This window comes from Neolamprologus brichardi, chromosome 4, assembly GCF_056152115.1.
Source record: "Neolamprologus brichardi isolate AB-2024 chromosome 4, ASM5615211v1, whole genome shotgun sequence".
NCBI lineage: Eukaryota > Metazoa > Chordata > Actinopteri > Cichliformes > Cichlidae > Neolamprologus > Neolamprologus brichardi.
Window position 1 is genome coordinate 1,560,704 of NC_142107.1, and position 17,398 is coordinate 1,578,101.

The 17,398-nt window shown below is 43.8% G+C and overlaps 2 protein-coding genes across 5 annotated transcripts in view; both read left to right on the top strand.

The window, feature by feature from the left end:
* Positions 1–10,674, top strand: part of LOC102776346 (myosin-9-like) — a 29,017-nt gene extending 18,343 nt beyond the window's left edge. For both annotated transcript variants that reach the window (XM_087839575.1, XM_087839576.1), the window contains 26 exons: positions 658–845; positions 1,205–1,326; positions 1,435–1,504; positions 1,597–1,757; positions 1,879–1,987; positions 2,114–2,245; positions 2,593–2,799; positions 2,893–3,030; positions 3,148–3,271; positions 3,382–3,553; positions 3,669–3,881; positions 3,983–4,127; positions 4,207–4,413; positions 4,581–4,685; positions 5,157–5,309; positions 5,452–5,700; positions 5,804–6,016; positions 6,112–6,324; positions 6,710–6,871; positions 6,962–7,090; positions 7,185–7,273; positions 7,373–7,496; positions 7,609–7,817; positions 8,002–8,110; positions 8,393–8,565; positions 9,060–10,674. In XM_087839575.1, the coding sequence (XP_087695701.1) occupies positions 658–845; positions 1,205–1,326; positions 1,435–1,504; positions 1,597–1,757; positions 1,879–1,987; positions 2,114–2,245; positions 2,593–2,799; positions 2,893–3,030; positions 3,148–3,271; positions 3,382–3,553; positions 3,669–3,881; positions 3,983–4,127; positions 4,207–4,413; positions 4,581–4,685; positions 5,157–5,309; positions 5,452–5,700; positions 5,804–6,016; positions 6,112–6,324; positions 6,710–6,871; positions 6,962–7,090; positions 7,185–7,273; positions 7,373–7,496; positions 7,609–7,817; positions 8,002–8,110; positions 8,393–8,565; positions 9,060–9,177 (4,034 nt within the window). In that variant the 3' untranslated portion in view covers positions 9,178–10,674. The remainder of the gene's footprint in view (positions 1–657; positions 846–1,204; positions 1,327–1,434; positions 1,505–1,596; positions 1,758–1,878; positions 1,988–2,113; positions 2,246–2,592; positions 2,800–2,892; positions 3,031–3,147; positions 3,272–3,381; positions 3,554–3,668; positions 3,882–3,982; positions 4,128–4,206; positions 4,414–4,580; positions 4,686–5,156; positions 5,310–5,451; positions 5,701–5,803; positions 6,017–6,111; positions 6,325–6,709; positions 6,872–6,961; positions 7,091–7,184; positions 7,274–7,372; positions 7,497–7,608; positions 7,818–8,001; positions 8,111–8,392; positions 8,566–9,059) is intronic.
* Positions 10,675–11,478: 804 nt separating this feature from the next.
* On the top strand, positions 11,479–17,182 carry slc25a38a (solute carrier family 25 member 38a). Of its 3 annotated transcripts, none has more exons than XM_035914007.2 (8): positions 11,479–11,700; positions 13,033–13,228; positions 14,009–14,133; positions 14,332–14,416; positions 14,525–14,704; positions 15,537–15,705; positions 15,817–15,977; positions 16,096–17,182. In XM_035914007.2, the coding sequence occupies exons 2-8, from the start codon at positions 13,214–13,216 to the stop codon at positions 16,216–16,218; spliced, it is 858 nt and encodes a 285-aa protein (XP_035769900.2). In that variant the 5' UTR covers positions 11,479–11,700; positions 13,033–13,213; the 3' UTR covers positions 16,219–17,182. The 3 variants fall into 3 exon arrangements, with proteins under 3 accessions (XP_035769900.2, XP_006805137.2, XP_035769901.2); XM_006805074.3 differs by having other exon boundaries at positions 13,119–13,228; XM_035914008.2 differs by having other exon boundaries at positions 11,516–11,533; positions 13,119–13,228.
* The last annotated feature ends 216 nt before the right edge of the window (positions 17,183–17,398 follow it).

The following is a 17,398-nucleotide window of genomic DNA, read 5'->3' on the forward strand; positions in this document are numbered from 1 at the left end:
TTTGTGTTGCTCTAAAATCAGCTGTGTGTGCAGTTACAAAATCTTCTGGTGGTCTTGCCACTTGTTGCTCTGTCATTGAACTCTCCTTTTCTCCCTCTGTGTGATAGTGTTGTTTGGGGACTCCTGGTGTTGGTCATGGGTACTGCAGCAATGGGTATATCCTGCATGGGTTTGGTGTTTTTTAATGTCACCACAAAAGTACATGCCCACTGCAACCGCCAATGTTTGTCACCTTCTCAGGCACATACATATTTAAGTCAGTCATCACACACATTTTCAAAAGCAACAAGCTGTCAGTTTCAGTTATGAACTCCCTCCACTCACTGCACTTTATACATGTTTTGTTCTTTAAATTTTGGGTGTGTTCTTTCCACACTTCACTGGCCTTGTGCGACTCCCTCTGTCAGCCTCCTTCCTGATTTGTTCCCCTCTCCACATGCACTTTTGTGTGTGATTGTGTGGTGTTTCACTGGTGCTGGTTTTGTGAACTACCTCTTCTCTCTCCTGGTGTGTTTACCAAGAGGAAGTGGAGAGACAGTGCTCATATTCATTCTCCTTTTTGATGTGCATTTGATTTGAGTTTGCCTGGTTAAATATTAAAATCATGCTGACTTTGTACATAATGTCTTCTCCTTTCTGTTTTCCCCCCTTGTTCAGTGGACAGCATTGTGGGTCTAGATAAGGTGACTGGCATGTCTGAGATGCATGGCGCTTTCAAGACTCGTAAAGGGATGTTCCGCACGGTGGGCCAGCTGTACAAGGAGCAGTTGTCCAAACTGATGGCCACACTGAGGAACACAAACCCCAACTTTGTTCGCTGCATCATCCCTAACCACGAGAAGAAGGTACTACAGAAATGTGGGCATCTGACTGGGTGTTGCCACTGCAACTGAAACTCTGAAAATGCTTAGCAGATGGGGTTGTTCGATTGTAGAGTTTGTCAGTTACGTCTGCACTAGAATACACCACTGAGCAAATTTTATTTTGAGTCAGGAACCCAGGAGTTGTTGCACTCTGACCAGGTTTACCTGTCATCATTTTTTTTTATTAAAGTTGTCACAGATCGACTCGGCCCAATTCTCATATTTTCATTTGCAGCTGAAACGCTAGCAGGGTCTCAAATGTCTTTCCTCTTGGGAAAGGAAGAGATGTTAATATGCAGAATAGAGCATACTCTTAAATCAGCAAATTTTCCTCTTCTCAGGCTGGTAAACTGGACCCCCACCTGGTTCTGGATCAGCTGAGGTGTAATGGTGTGCTTGAGGGGATCCGTATCTGCAGACAGGGCTTCCCCAACCGCATCGTCTTCCAGGAGTTCAGACAGAGGTAAGACTATAAATGTTCCCACTGGGGGTTTTTTTTGGTTTTGTTTTTTTTCACATTATACTTTATTTAAAAACAAACCAATATGCTCTTCACCTGCGTTTCCCTCAGGTATGAAATCCTTACCCCCAATGCTATTCCCAAGGGCTTCATGGATGGAAAGCAGGCCTGTGTGCTCATGGTAAGTAGGCTTTAAACTTCTAATCACACCCTTATAATGCCCGCTTCCTCTGCCAGAGTGACTGATCATTAGTGCATTCCCTTTCTTCACAGATCAAAAGCCTGGAGCTGGATCCCAACCTCTACCGCATTGGCCAGAGCAAAGTTTTCTTCCGAGCAGGAGTCCTGGCTCACCTGGAGGAGGAAAGGGACATGAAGATCACGGACATCATAATCAGCTTCCAGGCCTGGTGCAGAGGCTATGTGGCCCGCAAGTAAGAACATTTTTGTCATTATATATATATATTATATACATATAAAGTGTAATTCTTGTCTTACTTGTCTTACTTTACACTTCTAGAGAATATGAGTTGTGACTCTGCTGTTTGCTTGTAGGGCTTTTGCTAAGAGGCAGCAGCAGCTGACTGCAATGAGGGTGATCCAGAGGAACTGCGCAGCTTATCTTAAACTCAGGAACTGGCAGTGGTGGAGGCTCTTCACCAAGGTGAGCCTCAGTGTCCTCTCTGCAACTTCATAGCACTCTTTTTTTTTTTTTTTTTTTTTTTTTCTTCTTCCTCCTTTGTTTTGGCTTTTCTTACTCTTCACATTTCTACCATTTGTTTGTCCTCAGGTGAAGCCTCTGCTCCAAGTCAGCAGGCAGGAGGAGGAGATGCAGGCCAAGGATGAAGAGCTGAATAAGGTGAAAGAGAAGCATTTTCATGCTGAGCAGCAGATCCGGGAAATGGTGGACCAACACCAGCAGGTAAACTTTGAACATTCGTCCACTTTCTGGCACTGTTGCAGGGCTTCTATCAGTGACCCTGGTTTATTTCTTTAGCTATAATTTACACATGTCGTCAAAGCATCTCATGTGGGGAAAGTCATGCCAGAAAATAACTGCTCAGCTAGTCGACTTGAAACTCAACTTATTTAGGTGGACAGCAATAAACTGGATCAGATAAACCCACAGAAAGAGACAGTTTTGGTCTATTAGAGAATTTAAATATAGGCGGTGAATTCAGTGATGAGGGATAACATTGCTCTGAATTTTTTAGGTGACATTTTTTTTCTGAACTTGTCTCTTAAACACCTATTTCCCGTTGCTTGTAGCTGAATGCTGAGAAGATGGCCCTGCAGGAGCAGCTTCAGGCAGAAACAGAACTCTGTGCCGAAGCTGAGGAAATGAGAGCCCGTCTTGCTGCCAAGAAGCAGGAGCTGGAAGAGATCCTCCACGACCTGGAGGCCCGAGTGGAGGAAGAGGAGGAGCGTGCCTCTCACCTGGCAACGGAGAAGAAAAAGATGCAGCAAAATATTTCTGTAAGCAGGAAAACAAAACATGGTAATTTAAATCTTAATGTGGAGGGCGTATTGCCATGTTAAACCTCCAACTTGTCATTTATCTGCACACAGGACTTGGAGCAGCAGCTGGATGAGGAGGAAGCAGCCAGACAGAAGCTCCAGCTAGAGAAGGTCACCATGGAAGCAAAGATGAAGAAGATAGAAGAGGATGTTATGGTGTTAGATGACCACAACAACAAACTAATGAAGGTCAGGATGGATGAATTGGAAACGATAGCTGTGTAAATCAAGCACAGTGGGAATTTGTTCTGAAGATAATATACTAAACTAATAGTTTCATATTGTTCACCATTGTTGTGAGCACAGGAGAAGAAGCTGCTGGAGGAGAGGATCTCTGAGTCCACCACCAACCTGGCAGAGGAGGAGGAGAAATCCAAGAGCTTGCAGAAACTCAAGACCAAACATGAGGCTATGATCACAGACTTGGAGGGTGAGAAGAAAACCCAAAAGTAGCAGAGAGCATCGTGCAACTTGTGTGTAATACAGCATCTTTTTTTCCCCCATCCCTGTAATTAAATTTTTTTTTCTTTTTTTTGCCAGACCGTCTGCGCAGGGAGGAGAAGCAGCGTCAGGAGCTGGAGAAGAACCGACGCAAGATGGAGAGTGACTTTACTGAGACAAGCGATCAGATTTCTGAGCTGCAGGCCCAGATTGCTGAGCTCCGTGCCCAGTTGGCTAAGAAGGAAGAAGAGCTCCAGGCAGCTCTGGCCAGGTCTGTGTAAACACTTAAGATGTTTGCCCTGCAGATTAAAAAATATTAATTTGAACAGTGTATTTAGGAGTTCTTCACTAATTATTTTTTTCCTGTCTTCTGCCTCCCTTTTAAGGATTGAGGAAGAGGCTGCACAGAAGAACCTGGCCCAGAAAAAGATCCGTGAGTTGGAAGCTCAGCTCTCCGAGCTCCAAGAGGACTTGGAGCTGGAGAAGCAGGCCCGCGCCAAGGCAGAGAAACACCGCAGGGATCTGGGAGAAGAGCTGGAGGCCCTCAAGACTGAGCTAGAGGACACTCTGGACTCCACTGCCGCTCAGCAAGAGCTCAGGTACAGACATTAGTATAGGAGCAAGTATAACAGCTAAACCTCAACACATCTGGTTGGGTGGTGTTTAGACAAGTCGACTAATCTCTCCTCTTCCTCCGTAGGAGCAAACGTGAGACCGAGGTGGCCCAGCTTAAAAAGACTCTTGACGACGAAAGCAAAGTTCACGAACAGCAGCTTGTTGACCTGAGACAGAAACACAGTCAGGCCTTTGACGAGCTCAATGAGCAGCTGGAGCAGGCTAAGAGGGTAATTTTTCAGAGCTGGTATTCAGATTCAATTTTTCTCATTTGTCAGTTTCCTTTACAGTTTGACTGTCTGTCTACAGAACAAAGCATCTGTGGAGAAGAACAAACAGGCCCTGGAGTCTGAGAGGAATGAGCTGTCCATCGAGCTGCAGACTCTGATGCAGGGTAAAGGAGAGTCAGAACATCGCAGGAAGAAGGCCGAAGCCCAGGTCCAGGAGCTGCAGCTCAAACACTCAGAGAGCGAGCGCCAGAGGCTGGAGCTGGCTGAGAAACTCTCAAAAGTGCAGGTACAAATCTTAGAAGGCACTAAGAACAGATATAGTGATTCCTTCTGAGAGCTGTCAGAATGATTGCAGTTGCATTTTTATAGAAGGCCAGGGATTAACTATTCAGTGTTGAGTGATGGTGTGTCCTTGTCAGTGGTTCATGTTTTTGGTTTTTCTTTTGTCCACAGGCTGAACTGGAGAATGTTAACAGCGTGCTGAGTGAGGTGGAGGGCAAGTCCATTAAGGCAGCCAAAGACTGCTCTACTGTAGAATCCCAGCTGCAGGACGTTCAGGTATGCTGCCACACAGATGTTCAGCATGCATAACAAATACAGTGTTTAATACTTTTGTTGTTAGTTTCTTTTATAATCACTCTTGAGCAAACTGGCATAGACTAAACCTGAAGACATCTTCTGTAAAGTTAAAGTTTGTTAGTTTCTACCTAATATGTACACTCTTAAGACGTGTAGGGAAAGTACAATGAATACAAGTCTTTATTTTAAAGAGATAAAAAGGCCCAGACTATAACAATGAAGTATTTGTCTTCTTTGAAGTTTAAGTTGAACTGTAGCAGACGGACTTGACTGTGAAGGCACTGGCTTCACATTAAATCATGTTGTTTAAAAGTCTTAACAAAAGAGTGTATGAAGAGCTTTTTAGTGCAACCTTTAGCAGAAATATTTAAAAATGAAAGTATTGGCTGTTATAAACATCTGACTCTGTGACAACATTGCTGTAACTCTGCTTGTCCGTCATTTCAACAGGAATTACTGCAGGAAGAGACGCGCCAGAAATTATCGGTCAACACACGGCTGCGCCAGCTCGAGGATGAACAGAACAACCTGAAAGAACAGCTGGAGGAGGAGGAAGAAGCCAAGAGGAACGTAGAGAGGCAGTTCCAAACGGTGCAGGCTCAGGTAAAACATCGACTTCTTCACATTGCAGGACACAAACCTGCTGCAAAGAATACCTGCATTTAGTTTTCTGTGGGAGCTCACAGTCGTTTGAATCGCAAATCCATCACACAGCTGACATGACTTTATCCCTAACCCCCCTCAGCTTGCTGAATTGAAGAAGAAGGCGGAGCAGGATGCTGGCTCTCTGGAAAGTGCTGAGGAGGGAAAGAAGAAGTTTCAGCGGGACCTGGAGGGAGTGAACCAGCGCCTGGAGGAGAAATGCGCCGCTTACGAGAAGTTGGATAAAACAAAGACGCGTCTCCAGCAAGAGTTGGATGACCTGCAGGTAGACCAGGACCACCTCCGACAGATCGTGTCCAACCTCGAGAAGAAGCAGAAGAAGTTTGACCAGGTAGGCCAAGTATACACAAGATAAGAGAGCCATTAAAATGTCTTGTGGAAGGAAAAGCAAAATAAAAACACTGCTGCATGCTGATTTTTTTTTTTTTTGGTAGATGCTGGCAGAGGAGAAGAATATCTCTGGTCGCTATGCAGAGGAGCGTGACAGAGCTGAAGCTGAAGCCAGAGAAAAGGAGACCCGGACACTGGCTTTAACCCGGGAGCTGGAAGCCCTGAGAGAGATGAAAGAAGAGCTGGACCGCAACAACAAGCTGCTGCGGGCCGAAATGGAGGACCTCGTATCCTCCAAGGATGATGTTGGCAAGAACGTAAGTCAAGAAACGTTTCTTTTTCTCTGTAGAGGTATGTTCTGCTCCAGTGCTGTCTATCCTTCGGTTTTCATCATAAATGTTCTTATATGCAGGTCCACGAGTTGGAGAAGGCCAAACGTGCAATGGAGCAGCAGCTGGAGGAGATGAAGACTCAGCTGGAGGAGCTGGAGGACGAGCTGCAGGCCACAGAGGACGCCAAGCTGCGCCTGGAGGTCAACATGCAGGCCATGAAAGCCCAGTATGAGAGAGACCTGGCAGGACGCGATGAGATGGGAGAGGAGAAGAAGAGGGCACTGGTTAAACAGGTACAAATATTCATCCATCCAACATTTAGCTGCTACATATAGGTACAGCATTGTTGAAAGCAGGGGTGTTCTGATTCTCAAGACTAAAGCGAGTGCGTTTTAGACCAACAATCTGGCAGTTTGGGAATAGGAGGGGGTAAATAGGAGGGGGCTGTTGCTAATTCATAACAAAATGCATTTTTTAGTTGTTCCGGGAGGAAAAAGTACTTACAACCTTAAAAACGTTCTGATTAGGTCTCAGTGCCGGCTGGTTGAACTTCAGGAAGAACCAGAATGAGCACCTGGTAGCATAAAGTCAGAAATGAGTTGAAGCTGGGCTAAAAGTTATCAGTGGAGAGGAACGTGTAGTTTTTCTTGGCTTTGATCAAATCGACGTGCCTTTCAGGTGAGGGAGATGGAGATGGAGCTGGAGGATGAAAGGAAACAGCGTTCTGCTGCCGTGGCTGGACGCAAGAAGCTGGAGCTGGACCTGAAGGAGCTTGAGGCAGCCATCGACATGGCGAACAAGAACCGTGACGAGGCCCTGAAACAGTTGAAGAAACTTCAGGTGAGTGTTACCTTTTTATATCTGATCTTTGAATAGGAAACATGGGGTTTGGTCTCAGCTTTTTGACTCTTCTCGTGTTTTTGTCTTCAGGCCCAGATGAAAGATGTCATCCGGGAGCTGGACGACACTCGCTTGTCCAGAGATGAGATCCTCACCCAGAGCAAGGAGACTGAGAAGAAGCTAAAGGGCATGGAGGCTGACATGCTCCAGATGCAGGAGGTTGGCATACACTCATTCATTCACCTCTGTGTTCTGTGCCCCTGCTCTGTGATCTACTTTAACTCACTGCATTTTCTTGTTTATTGCTATGCAGGAGCTGGCGGCTGCAGAGCGAGTAAAGAGGCAGGCCCAGCAGGAGAGAGACGAGCTGCAGGATGAGATCAATAACCAGGCCGCCAAGAAGTAAGACTTCAGTCATCAGTAAAATGAGCAGACCAGAAGTGTTCAGTATCTCTACTTGTGCCATATTTAATCTCTGCTCTCCCTCCTTCCTCTTCTTAGCGCTCAGGTTGCAGAGGAGAGGAGGCGACTGGAGGCTCGTATTGCTCAGCTGGAGGAAGAGCTGGAGGAGGAGCAGTGCAACACTGAGCTGGTCAACGACAGGCTGAAGAAGGCAATGCTTCAGGTTTGTATGCACATGCAAACATTTTTAGACTCTGATTTGAAGTTCAGATGACTAAAGATGCTTAAACATTTAATATGTAGAATGGAAATAACTGATTAATTTTTACATTCAGAGTGACCAGATGAACGTGGAGCTGACTGCAGAGCGCAGCACCTCTCAGCGTGTCGAGGGGGCTCGTTCCCAGCTCGACCGTCAGAACAAGGAGCTGAAACTGAAGCTGCAGGAGCTCGAGGGAACGGTCAAGTCAAAGTACAAGGCCAACATGGCCGCCCTGGAGGCTAAGATTGCTCAGCTGGAGGAACAGCTGGATATAGAAACCAGGTAAAAGCCACTGAAGCGGAACCACACGGACACAATTGTTTTTTCAGACTTGCTTCCAGTTAAGCCAGCTTTCTTCTGATTGGCTATCTCTTGTAAATAGGTTAGACCCACAGATTAGTGGGGCCTGACATGACCATATTAGGAAAAAAAGTGTCTTTTGTCTAACTGTTATGTTTGTGCTCAGGGAGAGGCAGACTGCCACCAAACTTGTGAGACGCAGCGAGAAGAAACTAAAGGAAGTCATCCTGCAGGTGGACGACGAGAGGCGCAACACGGAGCAGTACAAGGACCAGGTGAGAGTTTCTTTACAGTAAACTCAGAAAAGCCACAACGGGGAGACAGATGACCCTCTGAGTATTTACAATGATGGCTATGAATATCTGTGCATTATGCAACAAGTCAAATATTTAAATGAATTGAAACTAACGTAATGCTCCAAATCGAAATCAGATCTATTTTGACATTAGCTTTGTAGCTTTCAGCAAAGGGAGACGTTTTTGTGTTTCTAACTTTATCTGGGCTCAAGCAAAAGTTTTTAATTGTTTTATTTATTTATATTTTCTCTTCTCCTTCAGGTCGACAAGTTGAACTCTCGCATGAAGCAGCTCAAGCGTCAGCTGGAGGAGGCTGAGGAGGAGGCTCAGAGAGCCAACGCCAACCGAAGAAAACTTCAGAGGGAGCTGGAGGACGCCACAGAGTCTGCTGATGCCATGAACCGTGAGGTCAACAGCCTCAAGAGCAAGCTCAGGTGAGAAAAGCACCTGTAACACAGCAGAGGCTTTCATTATTATACACTCATCTTGAGCTAGCTGTAGCAGTCCTGCACAGATCAGCTGAAAGTGCAGGAAGCAGGCAAACTGCCTACCTGCCCTCCCCTCAGCTGCCCTCTGACATAGTAGACAGGATATTGACGGTTACACGCTCATGCAATAAACATGAGGATATATCACAAGACACGATGAGAAATCTGCTAACTCTACACAGGGCCTTTTAGCAGTTGTGGCAGTTTGTCTTGAAACAACTATAATCTCCACATTTTGCTTTACTTTGCATGATAGTGTTTTGACTTGAACCTCAATTAAAGACCATTTTCAAAATAAGCCATAATATATTTGTTCTTAATTTTTTTTTCTTACATTTCTTTGTAGACATCGCACTTTAGTTCGAAAAACACATTACTTATGTCTTCTTTGGGGTTTTTTTTTCTCCTCTCATTTATAAATTCCTTTCTCTCTCTTTCAGGCGTGGTGACCTCCCCTTCACCACACGCCGCACCATTCCTCGCAGCAGTGGTGGCGGCGGTGATAGTGAGGAGGAGAGCGAGGTGAAGAGCGAGACCCCCGAGCCCAAGCCTGAATGAACTGCGCCTCTCGACTCGTTTAAAAATGACACCATAAATAGACCCAAAAACACACATGAGCACACATTACTGTAACTCCCAAAACGGAGACGCAAACATACCAATGTTGTCCAGATTAGCCACAGGGATGCAGATTAACATCTGATCTCGCTCCTTCTCTCTCGCAGTGACGATCTATGCATTCTCAATGCACACACACACACCAGACGCCATTAAACTGGGACAATCACCATACTGACAAACACACACTTTTGTTTTTTGGGGGGGCAAATTTCTCTGTTGCTTAATTTTTCATTCTCTTGGAAAAATGAAAATATTTTTATAAGGAAACATTCCACGTGTAATAGTCCCTTTAGGATCTATTTTTCTAACTGAAGGAAAAGAAGTATAGATAAATGAAGACAGATTACTGGAAGGGGGACCAAAGTAATATCTCAATCTATAGAATAGTTTGGGTTTTCTTTTCTTTTTGTATGCAGACATTTTTATAACGGTTAAGAAAGGAAGTGCTTCATGTTTGTTATGCTCTTGCCTTGGTCTATAAAGGTGGTTTATATGCTGAAATGTATTCTAGCAATTTAGCTGCAGTTAGCACTCGTGACTATGCTTTTTGGGCTTGATGATTTTGTTACACACATTTCATGTGGAAACATTAAATTTGAAGGCTTTCAAGCAACAAATTGGCAACTTGTGAATCTATTGAAGGTATTTGATTGCGACTGTGCTGAAATTTCCTAATTTTTAGCATTGCATTTGTGTTGGGGAGGGGGGGCATTTTAGCCTAGATATTATCATAAACCACTGCATTTGAGTGTTTCATTGACACGAAAAGCTTGAAAGTTTTGAATACACGGTGCACATCCCAATTTAGTATGTGTGCGCACACAGCCAACACACACTAAAGGCCTTAAATGCAGCAGAAATCTCCTGAGCAGGGTCATTTATTTTTCTGTTTATCCCCATCAGTGTTTTGTTTATTTGCTAATGTTCAGGGTAAAATTTAAATGGGGTGGTGGGGTAGTCTCTTTACTCACAGCACACACTGTATTCTCAGGGTACAGCTTGTTGACAGAAGTTGCTGATTTTTATCACAAACCAAAGGCACATTCATGTGATACGGATTGTAATTTATCACTTGTATGCTAAAGTCTGACTGGCCTTTAAGATGTCATATACGCCAGGTTCTGAGTAGATGTATCAGATAAACGAGCAGTCTGTGTCTAAATGATGGAGAAACCCCAACAAGCTGTGCCCAAGGTAGCTTTTGGCTCACACTGCTGGAAAGTGAGAGGAATGTGTTGTAACTTAAGACTTACAGCTCACAGTTTAAACAATCACATCTTTCGCACTTAAAGGAAATCCAAAAGAGGGGGGAAAAGGAGAAAATAAATAAACTGCATCTCGATTATTGTCATGTTTTTCTGTCTGCACCTCTGGAATGGAAATCATGTTATGAAATGTTGGAATTATTACGATTAAAGATGCTTTCTAAACTGCCACGTGTTGTCTGTCTGCGTTTTTCTTTTTTTTTTCTTTTTTTTCTTTCTTTTTTTTTTCTAATGCTTACTCCTTTGTTTACATCAGAGTTCACACTGAAAGAACAAGGGTTAAGTTTGAAGGTCAGAACCAGACATCTCAGTGGTGGATTACATTTGTTATTTATAAAGTGTTGCATCCCCACCAGCAGAGGGCAGCCAGGGTTTTCCATCATGCTCGTGAGGAGGAGCAAAAGCAGGTCAGAACCGGTTTAACTGAGTAAGAGTATGATGAAAGACTTTATTTTATTTCTAGTTTAGACACTAATAGACGGTAACTTAAAAGGAGAGAAAGGGTATGTGTAAATTAGAGTCCTAAACAGTTGACTGTGAAAATGCTACAAAAGTACTGCTGTTGGCTAAATGACTGCTAGTTGTACTTTTGTGTATTTCACTTTTTTTTTTTTTTATTTATTATACTATCTATCCTACAATTGACTTGGTTCTAATTTAGAGGGAAAATTACCTCACTCATTTTTTTTTTTAAATTTATTTGATATAGTTTCATTTCAATAAAAAGCTTATTTTAAAACTCAAAACATGTTTCGTTCCGTTTAAATAAATATATTGTAATTTTTTTAAAGTTAAATTTTAATTTAATTATTAATTAACTTAAAAAATAATAGTCTTTTTTTTCTTTTTTTTCACCCTTGCTTCCCGGAGAGGCGCCCTTTTCTTGCGCACGTCACAGCGGAAGCTGTTTAACCAATCAGAAGGCTGTATCGCAGGTGGGCGGTGCTTCCGCGTAGTTTCGACACGCTGAGTCTGAGAACAGGAACCGGCCGGTTTGGGCTTATCGCAGAGAGAGAGGCGGCTGTCAGGTTTGGTGGTACATTGCAGCACTTTAGTGGGGAGTGGTGGTGAGGTTTGTCTTCGCCCTGCTTAGAGTAGTCAATTAGAAGAATTTGCGCTCAAGCGTAACTTCGTTGGTGTTATTTATTTGGACTTCGGCGGGGAGAAAAAAACAATTGGTGGAGGATAGTTAAAGGTGCGTTAGAGGGAGAGCTCAGCAGAGCCTCAATACACAACATTACACACAATACACAACATTACACACAATACACAATTTTCATCAATGCGCTCTTTTTAAAAAATGTTTTTGAAAACGTGTTGTCAGCTAATCTGTCAGAAGTCCTGCGGAAAGTCGAAGGAGACACCTGAAGTAGGCCCCCTTTTCAATATAAAAGCCATAGTAGGAAGACGAAATGTATTTTAAACACAAAAATCAGCACATCTGGTCTTTGGCACGATTAAAAAAAACTGTTGGTGTAATTAGATTGTTGGGTTACAGTATCTTGTTTTTGGCGTTTTTATTATGCATAAAATCCACAACTTTGCATGATTTGCATGACTTAAGTGATTCAAGTAAAATCAGTAAATTCGACTGGAAAGGATGTGTGCTAGCGCCATGTAGATGAAATTACATTATTTATTATCTTCATTGCAGACCTTAGATTTTAGTCTGAAAGCTCAGTAGTACAGATGTTCCACAAGGATCCCTCCTCGGTCCTCTTTACTTCTTCTTCTTTCTTTTTTTTTTAAATGTTATTTAGCATATCAAACAGTGTTATATCTCTGTCTTTATAACTTATTTTATATGTCTCTGGCTCTTGACTTAATTTGGACATTGCACATTTGGAGCCTGCTTTTGATGTATTTTAATTTTCTTTCATCTTAAATAAGTGCTTATTATTTTCTGATCATCAAAGCAGCCTGCTTGGAAGCCCTGGATGAATCTTAACACACATGCGGAACACATAGAAATTGAAGATTTAAAGTAATTGTGTGTGCCGAAATATTCCTGAGAATGAGATCACGGCACAGTCTACAGTTGTTTGTTTCCTATTAATTTTATGCACGCTTCTCCCTCCTACCTGATGGTGCTTCATGCTCTTTATCACCCTGTGCTGTATTTCATCATCTCAACATCTTATGTTGAAAAAATGCAAACAGTGATGTAAGGGTTTTATTTCTAAGGACAGCCAGTCTTTTCTTTGCTTACACTTAAGTGCAGAATGCCAGCTCACAGAGATTTCCAGCGCTAGCTGTGTCTCTTATGTACACTGTGAAACTGTTTTTGGACACTGTGCTCAAAACAAGGGCGGACAGTCTTTACTTTTGACGTACTCGCTCACACTCTTCACAGTCTCGTGAAGGACACGCAGCAGTGTCTCATGCACTGGGTCTATCCTAATTTGTAGCACGCTGATCTTTGGTCAGTTAATGAGTGGCCTTGTGTATCGGGTGGGGGCAAATAGGACACACGGTGTTGGTCAGGCAAGCTTTATCTATTCTGTGTGCGCACTGTCCCCTCATTCAGACAGCAGAGCTGCGCTCCCTCACCATCTCTCCATCCCTGCTCCTGGAAGGCCAGTGTGAGTGACTCCTCTTTCTCCCTCTAATCAGGGGGAGACATTTCAGTAGACGGCAACGAGGGGAGGAAGCACAGAAGGTTTGGTGTATTGCAAAAACGTCTTGAGAAGCGACCCTCGAGGAGAAACATGGAACTTTTAGTGGTGAGTACTAGATCTCCGTTTTGTTACATCAGGAGCTCCATCCTTATCAGTGCGTACATCCTTAATAGGTAACTTCTCAGGGCGTCCTGTCTGACTGATAACTGACTGATAAATACTGATTAACTAATCGACGGTCTGAGAGTCTGACAGCGGTTAGGTGAAGAAGAGCTGCTGAGTCATTAAGCTGAGGGAGCAAATTCTGTTGTTACATCACGGGGCGACCGTGGCTCAGGGGGTTGGGAAGCGTATCTGTAACCGGAAAGTCGCCGGTTCGATCCCCGGGCTCTCTGTCCTGGTCGTTGTGTCCTTGGGCAAGACACTTTACCGTACTGCCTACTGGTGTTGGCCAGAGGGGCCGATGGCGCGATATGGCAGCCTCGCCTCTGTCAGTCTGCCCCAGGGCAGCTGTGGCTACAACTGTAGCTGCCTCCATCAGTGTGTGAATGAATAGTGGCATTGTAAAGCGCTTTGGGTGCAAAAGCGCTATATAAATCCAATCCATTATTATTATTATCACATGTGAATGGTACTGTGAGGCTGGGCGTTATAGGAGAAAAGACTGTTAGAATATTGAAGTGGTATTAAATTATTTATTTACAAAATATAAACAGGCTTTAATAGAGTCACTGTCAGTGGCGATTACATCTTAGTAGTTTGTTGTTGTAAGTGTGCATTAAAGAGACAGAAATATGCTCTGTAGGCATAGTCATGACAGGACTTGAAGTAGAAATGCAAATGAAATTTGCCCCCCTCCCCTCACAAATCTACCCCAACCCTCAGGTGCACCCGGCCATCAAAGCCTTCATGTGTGGCTCCCTCAGTGGAACCTGCTCCACGCTGCTGTTCCAGCCTCTCGACCTGGTCAAGACCCGTCTGCAGACTCTGCAGACCGGCGTGCAGCCTGGGTGAGTGTGCATGCACAGTTGTCAGTGTTGCATGCTTTCCTGTCTCATAAGATCCAAAAGCTGATTTTATTTATTTATTGACTGGGTGAACTCAAAAAGCATGACATTGATTGACATTTATAGGCCGCACACATAGCAGCAGCGTTGACTGTTTTTGGCTTTCGGTCATCTTATCTGATGCCTGTATTGTTTCTTCAGTTCGGGCAGAGTGGGGATGGTGTCGGTGCTCCTCAGTGTGGTGCGGACAGAGAGGCTGCTGGGACTCTGGAAAGGAGTTTCACCGGTTAGAGCTTCTGTATACTCGAGTCTACCTCGTGTACAGATTTAGTTTATTCCTCCTGTGTGAGCCACAATGCATCTGACAGTCTCTCTCCTCCGTCTGCTCCTTTAGTCCTTCATCCGGACCATCCCAGGAGTTGGGATCTACTTCAGCACCTACTACTCTCTGAAGCAGCACTTCTTACAGGACAGATGCCCAGGGGCCGCGGAGGCTGTGCTGCTGGGGGGCGGAGCCCGGACGGTGGCGGGGGTAGTGATGCTGCCGGTTACTGTCGTCAAGACACGTTTTGAAGTAAGCAGTGTCCAGAGGGGGTGTACTACGAAGCGAGGTTAATTGGTTAGTGAGGTATGTCGAACTTCAAGTCGGAGATTTCAGTGTCACCTGGTGGCTCTCTAGGTTGCCATGGAAACCTGGTGCTGAACACATAATCTGTCTGGAGCAGGTTATATTCAGTTTAGGTATAAAATTGTCTCGTGGCTCTGTGTATTCACTGATTAGTTTCCCATGCTTAAAGTGATTTATGGATTTCCTGCTGAGTCAGCGCGTACTAACTATAGAACTATAGATACAGCAGTGTAGATTTTCTGCTGCATATTTCTCAGTTGCTTTATTGACGGCACCAGTGTTGCCTTTTTGGTGTGTGTGTTTTATAGCCTGTTCTTTATAGACCTCAATCACGTGTAACTCTGATAATGACTCTGACTGAAGTAGGCGGTGCTCAGTCGTTTCATTGTATGTGGAAGAAGGGTGAAAAAGGTGTGTCAGATACCCTCTCTTCACATGAGCCAAAACCCAGAGCTTCTGCGTGTACTTACATGAAGTAATTCATGAATATAAGATTTTTTGAAGAGCCTAAAATAAATAGAATATGTTTCTATAATACTGTGTTTAAAAAATAGATAAAATTTGGTATAATTTCAATTTATTATTCTTCTGAAGTGAAAGAAGTTCTTTAAAACAAAAATGCATCTGTGCAGCTTGTATGTGAAGAAAAAATATATGTAGATAAATGTTTACTTCATTGATATTATTGTTTGACCTGTGCAGCGTGCTTTCACTTTAGCGGTGCGTTCATATTGTGCTGTTTTATGCATGAACTGAACCAGACGTCTTTGTGTTTCAGTGTGGCAGGTACAGTTACGGGAGTGTGATAGGGGCTCTGCGCAGCGTGTGCCAAACTGAAGGTCCTGCGGCTCTGTTCTCCGGCCTCATGGCCACTCTCCTCAGAGACGTTCCTTTCTCCGGCATCTACGTCATGTTCTACAGCCAGACCAAAGCCTCACTCCCCAAAGGTAAGTATGGACTCAGAGAGACATTTAGTAGCTTAAGAACGAGAAATATTCGCGTTTGGAGTTCTTCTTGGTGTTCATTTAAATCCGCATGCTGGCCTATCTTCCTTTTAGAGATCAGCACGTCTCCTGCGGCTCCTGTGGCTAACTTCAGCTGCGGGGTTCTGGCTGGCGTGTTGGCCTCCCTCATCACTCAGCCTGCTGATGTGGTCAAAACACATGTCCAAGTGAATCCACAACTCAAGACAGCAGAGGCCATCAGATACATCTATATGGTAGCTGTCTCAATCTTCCTTCTTGCTCTGCTGTGTTTTTAAAATTGCGTTCCATATATCGTGTTGAATAAGCTGGTTTTAATCAGCTGCATGCCTCGCTTTGTTCTCACTCTCTAAGGAATATGGACTCCAGGGCTTCTTCAGAGGGGCCGTTCCTCGGTCTCTGAGGAGGACCATGATGGCGGCCATGGCGTGGACCATTTATGAACAAATGATGGCGCGCATCGGGCTGAAGTCCTGAAAATGATCAATGTAGAAAAGGTTGTAAAAGGAAGAAGAGATATAGATGGAGTTGCAGTGAATGAGCGCACAGGAAGGAACTGGAACTACTGCAGTGCTCGTTAGCGTGTAAGAAGCTTTCAGTGACCGATGTCACTCAGAGTCTAAGAGACATGTGGGAGGTCTCCTGTACATTTAGTGTCTTACTGGGTGTGTCTGAAGGTCAGAATGTGCAATATAACTTTAAAAAGACTTTCAAGATGATACAAAAATGCTCTGATATTTTTCTACTGCACTACTAATTACACAAACTTTGGTGATTTTGCTCCAACTATTTGGACCATGTTTGAGAAATCCCTTCAGAGTTTTGCGTGTGCTCCTGGGGGGCTTTTTGTGACAAATGGTTTCTTCCTTCTTGTTGTAAATTCACTTCCACACATTTAGGAGTCTTCACAATCTGCAGGATAAACTTGGCAGATCAAATGCTTTTGAGTGCTGATTAACTGGGAAATGTTCACTACACACTAGCCTGGCTGTTGTAGGGCTACAAATAAGATTTGGACTGTATGCAGAAACAATGTCTGTGTCTCTCCACAGTGCTCTAAAACTCTTTGAATGGCAGGGAAAACCCTGGTCTGAGTGGGATTTCCAATGCCTCAGATGTTTGCATGCTGTGTGCAATGACTCAGCCCATGACTACTACAGGCAGTGAGCCAGATTAAGCCCAGACTTATGCACTTTAACCTCAGCATATGTTCAAAATCTAGAGAGCTTCTTAAAGACAAGATTGAGAGTCTCCATGTGTAACAGTGTTATTTATGTTCTGATACTTTAAGTGTGTGCTCACTTGACATGTGCATTTACCAAAAAATCATCTGCCTTAAAATGTCTTTGCAGTTTTTTGATATTTGTTAAAAGTGGTTTTTCATGCAGACGGTTTCACTTTTTAAACATGTCAAACAAAATAAAGTTATTGGAAAAATTCATCTTGGTGTTAATTTTATTAGGAGAAAATGACCAAAAGTCACTGCCTGAAATTTAAGCTCGCGTTCAGTACTGATTACTCTGTTATGTGCACCTAAGCTAGTACCAGGCTGGACCCCTTTTGCCTTTATAACAGCATTAATTCTGCAACAGGTTGCAGAAAACCTACAGTGGGGCAAAAAAGTATTTAGTCAGCCACCAAATGTGCAAGTTCCCCC

Coding starts and splice junctions, on each gene's coding strand:
- slc25a38a (XM_035914007.2), top strand. Junction 14,705..15,536: donor TCGTCAAGACACGTTTTGAA/GTAAGCAGTGTC, acceptor TTTGTGTTTCAG/TGTGGCAGGTACAGTTACGG. Junction 15,706..15,816: donor CAAAGCCTCACTCCCCAAAG/GTAAGTATGGAC, acceptor TCTTCCTTTTAG/AGATCAGCACGTCTCCTGCG.